Genomic DNA, 14,559 nt, shown 5'->3' on the forward strand with positions numbered 1-14,559 from the left:
TCATTATTACTGTGGAAGTGGCTAAAATTCCACTGTAACAGTAGATGTGAACAGGGAAGGAAAACGTTATGGGGGTGACAATTTCCTGCCTTCAAAGCTGGTGGGATTTTCTATTTCATTCTACTTGATTCCGTACAAAGCATACTACTGTGTAGTTGTTCGCTGCTCTTCCCCTATAGAATTGTCTTACGTTCCTCTTATGAGCACTGGCAGTACTACCAAAAACTTCATTTTGCATTACTTCTGGATGAAGTTACTGCTTTAGCTAGTATCCTGGTCCCCGCGCTGCATAGTGAGGGTGTAGATGTACTGGAAGTGCTTACTTCACTGTGTTATCCACATGAGACTGTGGTATCTTTAAAATAGTTCAGATTTGAATTTCAATAACTTTTCTTTGTTAGATCTGAGCCTGTAGGGAGGCTCCGATCGTACCTGAGGGGGGGAGTGCTGCCTTTTTTCTTAGTGCAGTATCTGTGAGAGGAGTACGTCAGCCTTTCAGAGGCTGAAAGAGGCAAACATTTTGTGGTTAGACCTTCAGCATGCATTAAAACATAGCTGTCCCAAGGTTGAACCTGGCAATTCCCACTTCTTGCTGGCTCTTCCATCTCTATACAAAAGTCGGTTCAACATAACATACTGGTGTTATTTTGGTGTGATCCCCTGTTGCTATCCCCCCTTTAAGTCAGGCCAGCAGAAGTACAGTCAGCAGGAATGTGACCACTCGTTTCACTCTCAGCTGATACATTACAGAAAAGCACCTAAGGTGAGGGGCAAATCTTCATGATGGAGAGAGAGACATGCAAGCTCAGCACTTAAAATCAGTACTAAAATCAAAGGACTCTTCTGTGTTTGTTTTTTTCTGTCTAAAGGAAGTGCTAGACAGAAAATCCAAGTCCTTGGTGGTGTAAGGGAAACCCAATGTCAAGTCCTAATAACACAGACCTCCAGGTGGTTCTAGGGTGGCAGGTAGTAAGGGCTCCCTCCAAGGGTGCTTGTGTCTACTTGATAACAGGTTACGTAGCATGCAGTGCTTCTGAAAGGGTGACTAATAGGAGGGTTGACTATGGATCTGCAGTAGAAAGTGGCGTTGTGTTTTCCTCCTGATTACGGGCGAGAAGAATGCGACCGTGCCATGGGGTTATTGTGATGGTGCACTTCAACGGTAGGCATCCAAACACGGTTTGTGTTTGGTCCACACAGAAATTTCCTGGTAGCTGAAAGCTGAGTTTTCTCTTTAAGTTTCCTTCATAGCAAGGAGGCCTGGATGAGTGAATGTGCTAAGCCTGTTCATTTAGTGATCGCCTCCTTATTTACACCCTGCCATGACAGTGGAGTTCAACACTGCTTACGACTGCTTTGCTTTGGAGCTGGGAACTGGCTTTGTGCTCTGAACTTGGAGTAATGAGTGGCAGTAATGGTTACCTTCACTGCTGCACCTGCACGTCTTGGTGAGTGCCGAAGGGCTCATCCTAGTCTCTGCCCATGGCTCAGGATGGGGACGGAGCTGAGTAAACACAAGGTATACGACTGGGTGCCAACAAAAAAAATATTTGCTCAAGAGCTTCAACTTTTCTTGCTTTTCCAGTTGTTCTACATAAAGTCGCTGATAAATTTTTAAAGATTGCTGTGTTATACCTGCTACGAAGACAACCTTCTACTGTGAGAACGCGGTGTTGAGAGGCCACACACTATGTTGATTGTTCACCACTATTTGCATTAGGGTAGATTTTCCTAGAGACCATACTAGCAATAGACATAGAGCAAAAACAACTGGTGGCAAATGTTGTACATTCAACTGTGCCTTGTAGCTACTGGGCAAAGTTAATGTATAAGTAAGTATTGTGGGTTATGAGAAAATAAGGTGTGAAATCAACATATAGCAGCTGGGTCTTTTTTTATGGCTAGTACTTCCTCTGTGAGGAAATGTTAGAGTGGAGCGGTATCTACCAAGTTAAATACAGTGATACCTTGTTTATAGCTCGGCAATATTTTTCCGTGCTGTCCCTCGGTGAATGGCATTCAGCTTTTGGTTGTCCCTGATAACCTCTTGTGTAAACTGGATCAAGGTAAGCCCTGTTTGCTTGCAACAGCTGGGGCATTTAGATGTGTTTGACCTTCACAAGGAATTTATGTATTTATAAAGATAGATTGGAAGAGAGAAAAAAATAAAGATGATTTCTTTTACGTATTTGGAGCATTCTTAAGAGAGCTGAGGCAGAGCTACTTTGGTCAGTGAGGCACCTCAGTGCCACGCAGTTATTTCTGTCAGTCTAGTGCAAGGTGTATGAAACCCTCTTCCATGCTCATTTCAGTGGCTGTAGTGCTCTGGTTTGGGGAAAACACCGCAGGCATTGTGGCTGTTAAGAGCTTCAAAATATCAGACAGCAAAGAACATTTTCATATTTAATGGAAGTGTGACATGCATTTGAGAATGTAGATACAATTCTCCCCACCACCACATACAGGGTAACTTGAGGGCTGCTTTGTGAAGCAGGACTGGATGTCTTTGGCCAAACAACTTTTCTTGTTTCTGGTTCAGAGTAACAACATGATTGAACGTGATCGAGGGCTTGGACTAGTACAGAATTACTAGAGGTTTTTTTACCAGCGGGTACCTGCTTTGACTTCTGTCACAGCCAAAAGGTGTGACTGGTGCCTCACATGAAGGGGTGGGTGTTTGGGTCCTGTCCCAGCGCTACTGTGAAGGCTGGGAGTTGCCTGTGGGAGCCTGGTAAAAGCTCATGCAGAGAGGTCTTGAACTGCAAAGGCAGGAAAGCTGAATTAGCGCTTTGAGAAATCCCTAGGTACAGGAGGGAGGAATATTCTGGTAAAGGGATCTTGTGTTTCTGTCACTGTACCTATTATGTGGTTCAGCAGTGGGCTGTCTCCAGTACTGGTAATCCCACATCTTTCACAAGTATTCATGTCAGAAAAAGAATATAATGCCAGGATTGTGGGAAGAAAACTTCGCTATTCTCAAGCGCACCTTCTATTTTTAACTGAAATTTCTGTGGTGGGAGCATTTTTGCAAGTAGTTGAGCATGTCTGTACATACAAACTAAAACTGGTGGCTGTTCTAACCAGGTCCTGTCCTGTTTTCCCTTGGTGATGGTGAGCTTCTTCACATGGCAGATCTCATCTACACAATAAACTTGCTTTGCTAGTGTGTTATCAGTTGCTGGCTAGTGTAAGTGATGTGTTTGCAGATGACAAATATGCAAAGAAATCACCTTTCATGGGATTTCTACCAAGACATCCACTTATGGGAAACGTGTGTTGGTGTGTGTAAAATTTTTTCTTCTGCTTGTTGCTTTGTGTCTCACCTAAAAAATCAGCTGTTACCATACTTTGCAATTTCAGCACAATCTCCAGAAAACACTGATTAGAAATTGATAGCCTGGTCATTCTCTGTGTTGCTCTTAGCCCTGAAATTTGGGCCCTGTGCTCTTTAAGAGGTGCGAATTTTGCTGTAGAAACTCACCTTTTCTATATATGGCCATTTTCTATGGTTTTTAAGGGGTAAGACTTTTCATTTGTAGTTGTTTAAAAAAAAAAAAAAACAGTTATCCTTTTATAGGATAGGCTCTGTTGCTATTTTTCCTTTTCTTGTTGGTTGACTTTTCAAACTTACCTGAAAAAAATGGCTTTAGAAAATGGATGGTTATCTTGATCCTGGTTGTCACAAGTCAGAAAAATGTCACTTGTAAATATTTAATGAGCCTTTGTGCAACTGACCCGATCAAGAACTGAGTCACTGGACGACTTCTGTAACCCGGATCTGCAAGGAAAAAAGAGCACCTTTCCTTTGCCAGGCTTTCTGAGACTTAACTTGCAGGCTTGGATTGTTGCTAGCTTTTTTTCTTTGATATTTAAAGTAAGTCATGTTTGTTTGGAGCTCTACCTTCTTAACAGCTGCCTCCTTCTCAGCTGGTTTGGTTTTCTGTGTGGCTTTTCAGTGTGGGTTTCTGCTCCTTGCAGAAAGGCAACAGAAGAGTGAGTAAAAGAAAGTTGAGCTCTCCCCTCTCCCCCTCAGCTGCATCTCTGCATGCAATAAAACCCCACCTTTCTCTTCTTGGAGCTTGATGGTCTGGTTTTCTATTGTCCCTCTGTGTTGGAGAGTGGGTTTGAACAGAGTTCAGAAGACTGTGGTGAGGAAATGGTCTTATGCAAAAGGAGAGGCTGAAATGCTCACAGAATTAGCTGAACTGGAATTTAAAACTGCCTGCTAAATCTGCCCAAAGAGGAAAGTTATGAAACATGGAAAAACAGCCTTGATTTTCAGCATGCTAGTAACTTGAAATCTAGCATTTAAAATCCTCCAAGCAGTATGGGAAAAAGTTAGGAGGATAGTTGTGTCTGTATAATGTTCTTGATGTTTCTGTGGTGCTGTGCGTCTTTCCAGTGTGTGTGTTTTCTGGTGTAGAGTCAGTCTGTGACCAGTAATGCACAATGCATTGGAGTGCTGTCCCATGTGTTGATTGATTAATATCCTCTGGACAGGATCACTTTTCCTCCACTTTATCTCCTGCTTCTTGATGCCCTGCACATGCTGCCAGTTTTTAGCAGAAACTTGCTAATACGTATTTCTTTTCCCAACAATAACTGGTTCTGCAGCACAAAAACTTTGGTGTAGTATATGTTACTTGTCCCACTGCAGGGCCAATTGGTCATGGTTCATTATGAAGTCCCAGGGAGTTGTTTTAGAAACACTGAAGCTCAAAAACGAAACGTAGCCTTCAATACTAATTTCAATAATGTGGTGGGCACAGGACACCTAGTTACCAATGTCTAGTTATTAGTTACTAATGTCTTGTTATAGATTAGTGTGCAGCCCCACAAATGGGTAGTCTCTGTGTATTAAATATTTCTGTGGCCAAAAGAAAATCTTCCACAGTGTTTATGAATACTTGGCAGCATTGTATACCAAAAAAGCAGCTGTACCAATGATTCTTACAAGGGAGTACATAGGCAATCGCAGAGGGGAGAGGGACACAACTTTGTGGGATACAGGAAGAGTGGAAATCATTGGAAAAAGCAGTGTGCTCTTTGCCTAGCATGCCTAATTTCTTGTCAGTGCTTTAACCAAGGGGGAAATGACAGAGTTACTTATAGTGCAACTTTTAACTATTTCTTCCTGAGAAGTGTTAGGATAAGAAGCTTCACCCCAGTGCTCCTGGTCAAACCCCGTCCTCATGAGGCCCTTGGCCATCGCCTGTGGAGCAAATGAAGTTGCAGTTGCCCAGTGAGCACCTTCTTTCTTCTCTTGAGGCAGCTTTTATTTTGCTGGCTTACTAAGCAAACATGCCTCTCAGTATTTCAGGAGAGCCTTTAGGAGATAGTAAATCATATCAGCCAACAGACAGGATGGGGGAGGGAGAGCCTTTTGTCCAGCTGGTTGTCACGAGGCTGCACAAGCTTTGAAAGTAAGAAAACATTGGATGAACACAGGGAGGTTTCTGGACAAGGAACTGACCTTTACAGATCTCACAGCCGAGGGCTCAGGGCTGGCACAGTGTAAGTGCCTTGACAAAGGGCCAGGCCGCTGGGGCTGTACCTCCGGTTAGCCTGCCCATGGCCGCAGGCACAAACTTACAGCTTAGGGATTTGTGTTCAGATGTTCTGGGCATGTGCCCAGGGCATGTGCTGGGCTCACTTGTGCCACCGAAACTTAAAATAAGTCATATTTTAAGGGAGCTCGGGGTGTGGCAGCTTGGGGTTTCCCTTCTTGTTCCCGACCACAGCTTCTGTTCAACTTTTTAATTAACTTTTTATTTTTTGGTCACGTCAGAAGAGGATTAATGAATCTCGTAATGTCGGCCCTGCCCAACTCGCCGTTCCCGCCGCCCGTCCCGTCAGGCCCGCTGGGCGCTGTTACCCCCCCGCATTTTGTTTTCCTCAGGGGCTCCCCCGGCCCCCTCCCGCTGCCCTCAGCCGGGGGGGGCGGGCCCCCGCGCGGCAGCCGCAGTCTTGTCGCTGCCCCATTGGCCGCCGCTCCCGTCGCTCTCACCACCCCCTCCTCTCCATTGGCCGAGCTGGGCCGCGGGGGGAGAGTCTCCGCTCTCAGGCCGCGCCCCGCGGGTCCCCGCCCACATTCCGCAGCTGGAGCCGGGCGGGCGGCCGGGCGGCGATTGGACCGCGTCCCTCCGCCCGCCCTCCCCTTTGGCTTCCCATTGGCTGCCTCCTCCGCGGGGGCGGGGCCGGGCGGGGGCGCGGCGCGCAGCTGGCGGCACGGCCCCGGCGCTCCGGGCACTCCCGGCAGCGGCGCCGGCGGCGGCCCCGGGGAGCGGGCGGGGGCCGGTGGCGGTGGCGGTGCCGCCATGGAGGCGTGCGAGGGCGGCGAGCAGCCGCCGCTGCTGCTGCTGCAGTGGGACCGCAAGCTGAGCGAGCTGTGCGAGCCCGCCGACCCCGACGCCCTGCTGGGACACACGGTGAGCGGCGGCGGGGCCGGGAGCCGAGCCGCGGGGCTCATCCCGCCGGGGGGCGGCTCGGGGAGGGGGGAGACGGCGGCCGGGGCGCTGCCGGGGGGATCCCGGTGTCCGCAGCCCCCCGGAGCTCCCCTCGAGCTGCTGCCCCCCGTGCTGGGGGGCTGCCCTGGGGCTGGGGAGGTCCCCTCCGCCCCCAGTTAGTGCCCTTTTAATTAGCGCCCTAGACGAGTTCCCGTGTTTGGGGTGCAGCTCCTGGCCGGGCTCCTGCAGGAGCACGCGCCTTCGCCTCGCTTCGTGGAGCCTGCGGCGTGGCCTGGGCGTAGGCGACAGAACGCGGTGCCCCGCGGATGGGAGCGTGGCGGCACACCTTCCGCTTTTCCCAGCGTTTCTTGGGCTCTGGGGCTTCGAGCGCTCCCCTGCCGCGTGTCTCGCAGGAGGCAGCGCGTCGCCAGCCACCCGCGGCAGCGTGGGCTCGCTTCCTTCGGGAGCAACGTTCTGCCCTTGCCGTGGTCGGGTGGCTTGCCGGCTGCGTTTGGGCGCTCGTAAAGAAAAGGGTGCCTTAAAGCCTAGTAAAAAGCGTGGAGGCAGTTTGCCTTCCTTGTTGGTTTTGGAAGAACTCCAAATGAATCGATTGGTAAAGAAGAGTAAAAGCAGCAGAGCGCTACAGGTGAAGTAAGTGTAGCGGGGTGTCGGGGTCTTTAATGGGGGAAAAAAAGTTTCTGAAGTGATCGCGCTTTGGGGATGAAAAAGCACACGTTTCTGCTTGTTGAACTTTACTTCTTTTGGGAAGTGTGTCCTGCTGTGTGGTGGAAAATACCCTGCTCGCTGTCATGAAACAAACTCTCCGTTTACCTCTGGCTAAAAGTTCACAGGATCACTTAAACAACAGCACCAAAAAAAACCCTCAGCAAACAAAACCAAAACAACAAAGCCACCCACCCAAAAAACCCTCTGGACCAGACACCAGTTACCTCCTGCCTGACGCTCCCCGCCTGGGAGGACTGTTTTGCCCCAGCTGTTTTCTGCTTTTTGTGCGGAGCCCAGCCTCCTACGCTCTGCCAGCGCTGTCACCATTGCAGCTGAGGAGCACGTGCCCTGTGGCGCCCCGTAGCCACGACTGAAGCTGTGAAGTTGGTTTCCTCCCTTGGATGAACGTCACCGTACGGGACAGGCCGGCACCATTGAGTGGGTCCCTTTCCTTCTGCAGCCAGACCTGCCGTGTGCAGGCTGGCAAGGGTGGAAGTTCCGTGCCAGCTGCCTTTTGTGTATTTTAAGTTAAAATTTAACCTTTTTTTTTTTTTTTTTTTTTTTACAACCGCGAAGGCTGCTCGTGGATCTGGTGAATTTGAAGCTAGCAGGCAAGCGCAAAAGTATGCATACGCTTAAAGACTCAACCTCTACTTTAAACTATTCCAGCCCTAATTACCGGGGCTGAACTCCAGCCTCCCGGGGACTTAAATTTCTCTTTTAACAGCTGATGACTTCACCAGCGCCCGCAGCAGCAGCCTTGCTCCGCCAGTGAGCTCATCGCCGGCGCTGGGAGGAACCGCTGCCTCGGGGGGCTCCGACTGGGCTGGGGTGGCCAGTGGCCCTTCTCGCAGCTCGTTGGAGTCTGCATACTTTATACATAGTCACCTGGATGCCAGATAGGTTGCAGCAGCGTGTTCTTCCAGAGCGGTTGGGTTTCGCCCGGAAGAAAAGGCTGAAAGGCTTCCCAAGGGTATGCTCATGGCACGCGTGGCGTGTCTGTGTATAATCTTCATCCGGCCCGTGGCTTGCTGGGGTTGTGTGCTGGTAATGCCATACTCTAGCATTTTACAAGGCATTATAAGTTTTTTTTTTTTTTTTTTTTTTTTTTTTTTTTTTTTTTTTTTTTCCTGGCAGTCAACCAGAAAGGAAGCACAAAGCCTGCTGCAGCCCAAAGGGAGCAGGAGCACGGCCAGGCTGCAGGCTCCTCACCTTCTTGCCTGCTTCCCGTGCAGTGCTCTTTGGCTCGAAGTGGCAGAGCTGCACGGCTCCTAGGTCTCTGCCGGGGCTGATCCATGGCTGTACGCGTCCCGGCATCACCGGTGGCAAATGCCACATCTGGTGCAGATGGAGAAGGCTGTTGACAAACGCGCTGTGAGATGCCATCTACCTGTCCCCTTGCTAGAGGGCAGCTAAAAATGCAGATGCTTCTTACGAGCTTCGGACACTTAAAACCTCTTTATTTAATCCTGAAGAGGCAGGCTTTTTACCCTTCCCCCTCAAATTTCATGATTTTTGGTGTTTTTAAACACATTAACTACTTGTTGCTTCAAAGTAGCCCAAATTGCTCGCCCCTAACAGGCCTGAATATTGCTCTGGAGGCTCATCATCAACAAACCGAAATGCCCCAAGCACCACGGTGCTGGTGCCATGTTCTGAGCGGTGTTGGAGCTTGGTAAACCCCTCACCATGTCACTGAAGGTGCCACAGGCTGCCCACCTTCAAAGCACATGTGTGCCACATGCTGCAGGGTGGCTGCCGCCTCGCAGGGTGGCACGCCTCGCGCCTTCGGCCCCGCAAGCTCGTCGTCGTCGCCTGTCCCCTAAGATAGGTCAGGGAAAACCTCGAGCCGGCCTTCTTTCTTCAGATTAAAAACTGCCCACTGCAAGCTTCCGAGCCCCACCGGGAGCCTGCGGTGACTCATTTCCTCTGCCACAAAAACACTGGGGGCTGTTGCTCTGTGTTCTGATGATTTCTGCAGAAATCAGGCGTCTGCGCGAGCTGCCGTGGATTGCCTCTAGTTTTCAGAGCACAGCAGTGGCGGTATTTAATTTGGATGGGATACAGTGCTTCATTTTTATATGCTGTGTGTATTTGATTAAAAGTGGTGGTTATCGCGGCGTGTGTGGATGCAGAGCTGGCTGTGTCTTACTCTCTAGTGGTTGCCTCTGTATAAGGTGGCTCTTTGTAAAATCTGGCGTTGATATAGGATAATCCAATTTTTTTTTGGAGGGGAAGTAGTCCATTTACTTGAAAATGGGATTTAGCCTGTTGCTTGCTAATGAGAAAACTGAAATATCTCATTTTTTCTACTATATATACTTGCAAATGGAAGATCAGATAGAAAATTTTCACCTCAAATTATCTAAAATCAGTACTTTCAGGGATTTTTTTGCCAAACTCTTCTAGCAAAGAGGGGGAAATATGAAAGTGAGATTCTTTTTTAAATAGTTGTAAACAGACTTTGTACAAAGTGTTAATATTTGAGAATAGCTCTCCATATTAAAAGCTTCAGGCACAACTGATGAACATCAGAACTAGTTGTACTTGGTGCTTTGCGCTGAAAGTCATTTTTTCCCCCATGTTTTCTTCCTGAATTTAAATAAGAAAATCATTACTGTTTGCCACAGGCCATGTCAGATACTCAGAATGGATTTAAGCAATCCACAGTTCCTCTAAAAGCTGAGATAAACACACGTGATGCTTTGAAACTTTGCTTTTTGTACCCTCCTATTTTCTGTCAGTTAAAATTAGAAAAATAAGCGTATCGAGTTGCTGGCTGGTTTCAGTGAAGAGCTTGATCTGCCGTGAGGACGGCAGCTGGAAAAAATGTTAGTCTGTCCCGGGACTGACTTTGGAGCACGGTCGATAAGAATGAGCCAGTGTTTAGTGTATGAAAACACTACTTTTTGTTTCCCCCCTCGTGGAAGTGGCTGGCCTGCGCTGTCCGACGTAAATGTTGCCTTACTTTGGAAGGTCGGCTGCTGTTAAGTGTGGGGCTGATAGTGCGTGATAGCCGGGGTGAAGGAATTTCATTCACGGTACTACCAGACAGTGCTTTCCTGTGTCTGGAGCTGCTGAACTTTCCTGCACGGATGGTGGGAACTTGTGCTCTCTGCAGGTCTTTGTTCGTGCTGTCAGGAGTCCCTTCTTAGGGGCTCTTTCATAGCTGGGGTTAAGTAAGTTACCGCTAGTCTTTGGGGGGAAGGAAAAAAAAAACAACCTAGTTTTTTATTAAAGCAGTCTTTTCTCACTTTTTTAGGAGCATCTGTGCCTGTTGAGGAGGCTGACTAGCTGCAAATCCTGGCTGGGGTGGTGCAGTCTGGTCGGATCTCTGTCCCTCTGGCTTCCCATGCATGGCTCCAGCTGCAGCAGTTAGCGTGCTCCGTGCTCCTCCTCCTCCACAGCTCTGCCTTCGCTTTTGCTTGTGCTCTGTCAGAGCTGATCACCTCATGCCAACAAAGACAGACAAAATAAAGATATAATAAATATGAAAATAAAGCAAAGAGGCCGCTGGCTGGCATACCACCAGCTCTGGCAGTCTCTTTCCTTGTCCTTGCTTCTTGCTGTGTGGCTGTCACCTGCACCATTGCCTGGCAAAGGCACTCTGCGTCCCATCTGTCTGGCAGATGTGGAAGGGAGGTAGCTGCTGCAGAACAGCATCGCTTCTGCTCCTCGGGAGCTGCTGTGTGCAGCAGTGCCCTGCTGTGGTGCTGGGTGGGTGCCCTATGTTTCCTGTGAGACTTTTTTTAAAGTGGAGGGGCTGAAGGCTTACCCCCTGCTGCCTGCCCTTCATTTCTGACCATGCTCCTGCTTCCCTGCATTCCCTAAAGTTGTTCCCTATTCGCTCTGTAGTGCGTGGTGTAAACAGACATCATCTCTTCCCTCTGTCCCGGGCTGCTTCACCCCCTTTTGGAGAAGGGTCATTTTGTAGGTGAGGTTTAGTGGTTATGGGTAGCCACCTTCCTCGGTTTTCCTAGCACAGTGACATGTTTCACAGGGGGAACAGTCAATTCAGACTGAGTTTACAGGATCTAATTACTCCCATTCCCTGGTACAGCTTTTCTTTTTCCACGGGATATGGACTTGGAGTACATCCCCTAGTGATTGTCTTGCAGTAGAGCTCTGCACCTGGCTCTCCAGGGAAGGCACACTCATTTCTGCTGTTGCTCCCTTTTCATCTCTCCCTGAATCATGCAGGTGAGAAATCAGTGCTGTCTGGATGCCCTTTGGCCGTGTTTTCTCTGAGTGACAAGACCTGACAGCGCAGTTCTGCACCTGGACGTAACTGCAGGCTGTTGTGGCAGCTCCCTGGGAGCTCATCCAGTTGAAAAATGACTTTCTTGCAAGAAAGAAATTAGTTTTCAGTGGTATCAGTTTCCCGGTGCAGATTACCTTGTAGCAGCCCAGGTCCTGGTGCTGAGGTGAGAGGGCAGGCTTGGCTGGGGAAGAGGGTGGTGGAATCACATTTTGGGTTAAAGGAATGTGCAGTGGGAGTCACCTGGCCAGCTTCAGGAGCGTGTGCCTAGGTGTAGTCCTGGTAAGCATAAGACGTGTAATCCTGATAAGAGCATATGTATTTATTTGATACCAGCGGACTGTTTCTCTTAGAAAGAAAGGGGGTTACCTGGAGGAGGCAGTTGCTCAAGGGTCAGGAGGAAGAGAGGTTGTTTGAGAAGAGCGATGGACAGAAGGGAGGTTCAAAGAAGTACTCTTGGACCTGGCCGATGGCACCACCACGGTGCTGCGTGTCGGTGAGAAGCAGAGGCTGCCGTGGACGCAGAGTTGTTTGTCTTGCGTAAAGGCAACAGAAACAAACAAGGTGTGCAAAAAATAATCTTGGCTGAGAGCCACGTTTTTCCTGGCAGATGATTGCCCTTTCATCTCACTTTGAGTAATAGTCGGTAAAGAGAACAGGTCAAAAATGGCGAGGTTTAGCAAGGCTCAGTGAAGGTGTGTAGGCTGCTTTCTGTGGTCTGAGGTGCTGAGCTCCCAATGGCTGGGGCCGCTGTTCTCGCTGTCAGATGTAGTTTGTGACCACAGAAAACTGAACTGGGTTGTAATCTCAGTGCTACGTGCGTGCAGTAAGGAAGCGAATGCTCTGTCAAATAAGAACTGCTTCCTCTCATGAGGGCAATTTGGGAAGCAGGGAAGGCAATGGGAGGAAATAAGGAAAGGTTAAATGGTATAGACCTGAATTGCTAGAGCTGTCCCCAAAGCTGTCACCTGTCCAAATGTGTAGCTTAATAGTGCCATTGACCTTGTGCCTCCACTGTGTCTTGGGAACTACTCCCTTTTTTTTTTTTCTTGCCATCTGCCACTAACCAGCTTTCAATCTTGTGTGTGTGATCCGGCTCTGCTGTGGTGACAAGCAAAAATCTGAAGGAAAAATGTGACACCCACTTCATCTCTTTCCTCTCTGCCAAGAAAAAACATTCCTCTGCAGCTGTCGCGCTGGGGCTGGCCTTGTCCTTCTGCGCAATCTGTTAGTCGCATGGGGTGAAAGAGAGACCAGGCCGCTCTTAGGGCAGGGCCCAGGCTCTGGGGGCTTCTGTCCTTCCCCTTCCAGGTCCAATGTGTCCCAAGCAAGGGGCACGAGGGAAGCGAACTGGTGTTGGTGGAGGCTTCACCCAAAGATTCGGGGTGAAGAGCAGTGTCGTTGATGCTCGCTTGGTGCTGTACATGCCGGGTGAACTCCCATTGTGTATCTGCCAGGACAAGCCCTGGCTGTCTGGCGACACCCGGCAGCGCTCATCTCCCAGCTCTTGCTGAAGGTGTGCTCCCTCGGGTGAGATGGGCTGATCTAGAGCACAGAGGGCACATTCCCGTGCCCTTGTTCTGCACCGAAGGTGTTGAGAGTGCTGTGATGCAAGCAGGGGCTTCAGCCATGGCAAAATGCTTTCAAGCATGTGTTGGCGTGTGAAGCAAGGAAAGTATTGTGACGTTGCTGAGATCTGGGGTATCCTGTTTAGTTTTCCTTCTCCAAAGTTTGGATGCTGGGATGGAAAGGTCTGTGGAACAGTGTGGAAAAAGAGCCAGACCCTGCACCAGGGCATGACAGGAGGACGGGAGAAAATGGACATAAACTGAAGCAAGAGAAGTTTGGATTGGTTGTAAGGAGAAGCCACTTCACTGTGAGACAGCTAAGCGCTGGATCAGGCTGCCCAAGAGGTGCTGCCACCTCCATCCTTGGGAGTTTCCCAGACCTGCCTGGATAAAGCCCTGAGCCACCCGAGGTGAGCTGAGTGCTGTCCCTGCTTCGGGTGGAGGCTGGGCTGGAGGCCACCTGAGACCCCTTCCAGTCTTCGCTTCTACAACAACAGTCGTGAACCCAAGGGACTGCCTTATCGAGATACTGCCTTGGGAAGCAGGAGTCTGATCCCCAAGTTTCCCATGTCTCCATTAAACTACTAAGCAAAGGAGACCACCTGGTTTTGCTGTTCTTTATTAGGAAACTGATGTTCCTGGTGATCATGGTTTTGCAGAAGCAATGCTTTGGTTGTGGTGTGTTTGGTTTTTTTGCACTTTTAATTTGGGTTTACTGAAATGGGAGAAGGAAACTGCACCAAGTTCCAGCTGCCCTGAACAAATGACTGCTCTGTGTGTACGTTTTGCTTCTGTGCAGCAAACATGACTTGCAGGGTTCTGTGTTGGTCTTGGGGTTTGTTTATGCACCCGTAATTTTCTTCAGGATTTTCATGATAAAGGTTTGTGTATCATACCTACTTGTTCCTCTGTTGTATGATATGACCATGTAAGAGCCTACGCCATTTGCTTCAAGGCAGTTTGTCTTTGTCCAACCTAATGCCTGTTAGGATTGTCTCCTACCTGTGTTGTTTCCTTGTCAGAGCTAACCCCAAAACGCTCGTTGTGGGCAGAGACCACCCTGCATAGTAGTGCATGTGACTAGCTCACAGGGATTTCTGTAGACATAAAAAAACAGCCAACTGAAAAAAAATAACCCTAAAACAAATCTCAAGGTTGGAATACTAAGCATGTCTCTGTGCCTTCTTCCCCACAGTCCAGCAATTACCGTCAGGCACAAGGGGAAGCTTATCCCAAGGCTGCTTTTTTCCCAGCCTCCGATAGGTTCTGCTGTGAGCTTCGTTAATCTGCTTCCCTGTGTCTCTAATTTTGTGTGAAAACGTGTTTTCATTTGCCTAAGTATTTGTAGAACCAAAACTTAAGAGCAAAATGCAGTGGAGAACCGATCTGCTCCTCCTGCCTTTTTCACAGCAGAAGCAGCAATGGGGCTGGCACCTGTGGGGATGGCCTCTGATAGTATGGCCAAGATGAGACCTTCACAAGGAACCAAGGCTAAGAAGGATGTTATTTCTAGATAGCTGGCTTTCTTGAATCTGTCCTTGCTAGCAAAAGATGATAACAG

At 49.0% G+C, this 14,559-nt stretch overlaps 1 protein-coding gene and 1 long non-coding RNA gene across 6 annotated transcripts in view; both read left to right on the forward strand.

The window, feature by feature from the left end:
- Nucleotides 1-6,216: 6,216 nt before the first annotated feature.
- The window catches only part of CREB3L2 (cAMP responsive element binding protein 3 like 2), a 79,776-nt gene continuing 71,433 nt past the window's right edge, over nt 6,217-14,559 (forward strand). For 2 of the 5 annotated variants that reach the window (XM_040561263.1, XM_040561273.1), the window contains exon 1: nt 6,218-6,428. In XM_040561263.1, coding sequence (XP_040417197.1) covers nt 6,318-6,428 — 111 coding nt within the window. In that variant the 5' untranslated portion in view covers nt 6,218-6,317. Of the gene's footprint in view, nt 6,429-14,559 lie in introns of all 5 variants that reach the window. The other 3 variants (XM_040561283.1, XM_040561301.1, XM_040561293.1) reach the window with 3 other exon arrangements.
- Nucleotides 6,476-9,299, forward strand: LOC121072088. Its single transcript, XR_005820992.1, has 2 exons — nt 6,476-8,145; nt 8,310-9,299. It is a non-coding gene; the product is annotated as an uncharacterized LOC121072088 (long non-coding RNA).

This window comes from Cygnus olor, chromosome 1 (assembly GCF_009769625.2).
Source record: "Cygnus olor isolate bCygOlo1 chromosome 1, bCygOlo1.pri.v2, whole genome shotgun sequence".
NCBI classification, from domain to species: Eukaryota; Metazoa; Chordata; class Aves; order Anseriformes; family Anatidae; genus Cygnus; species Cygnus olor.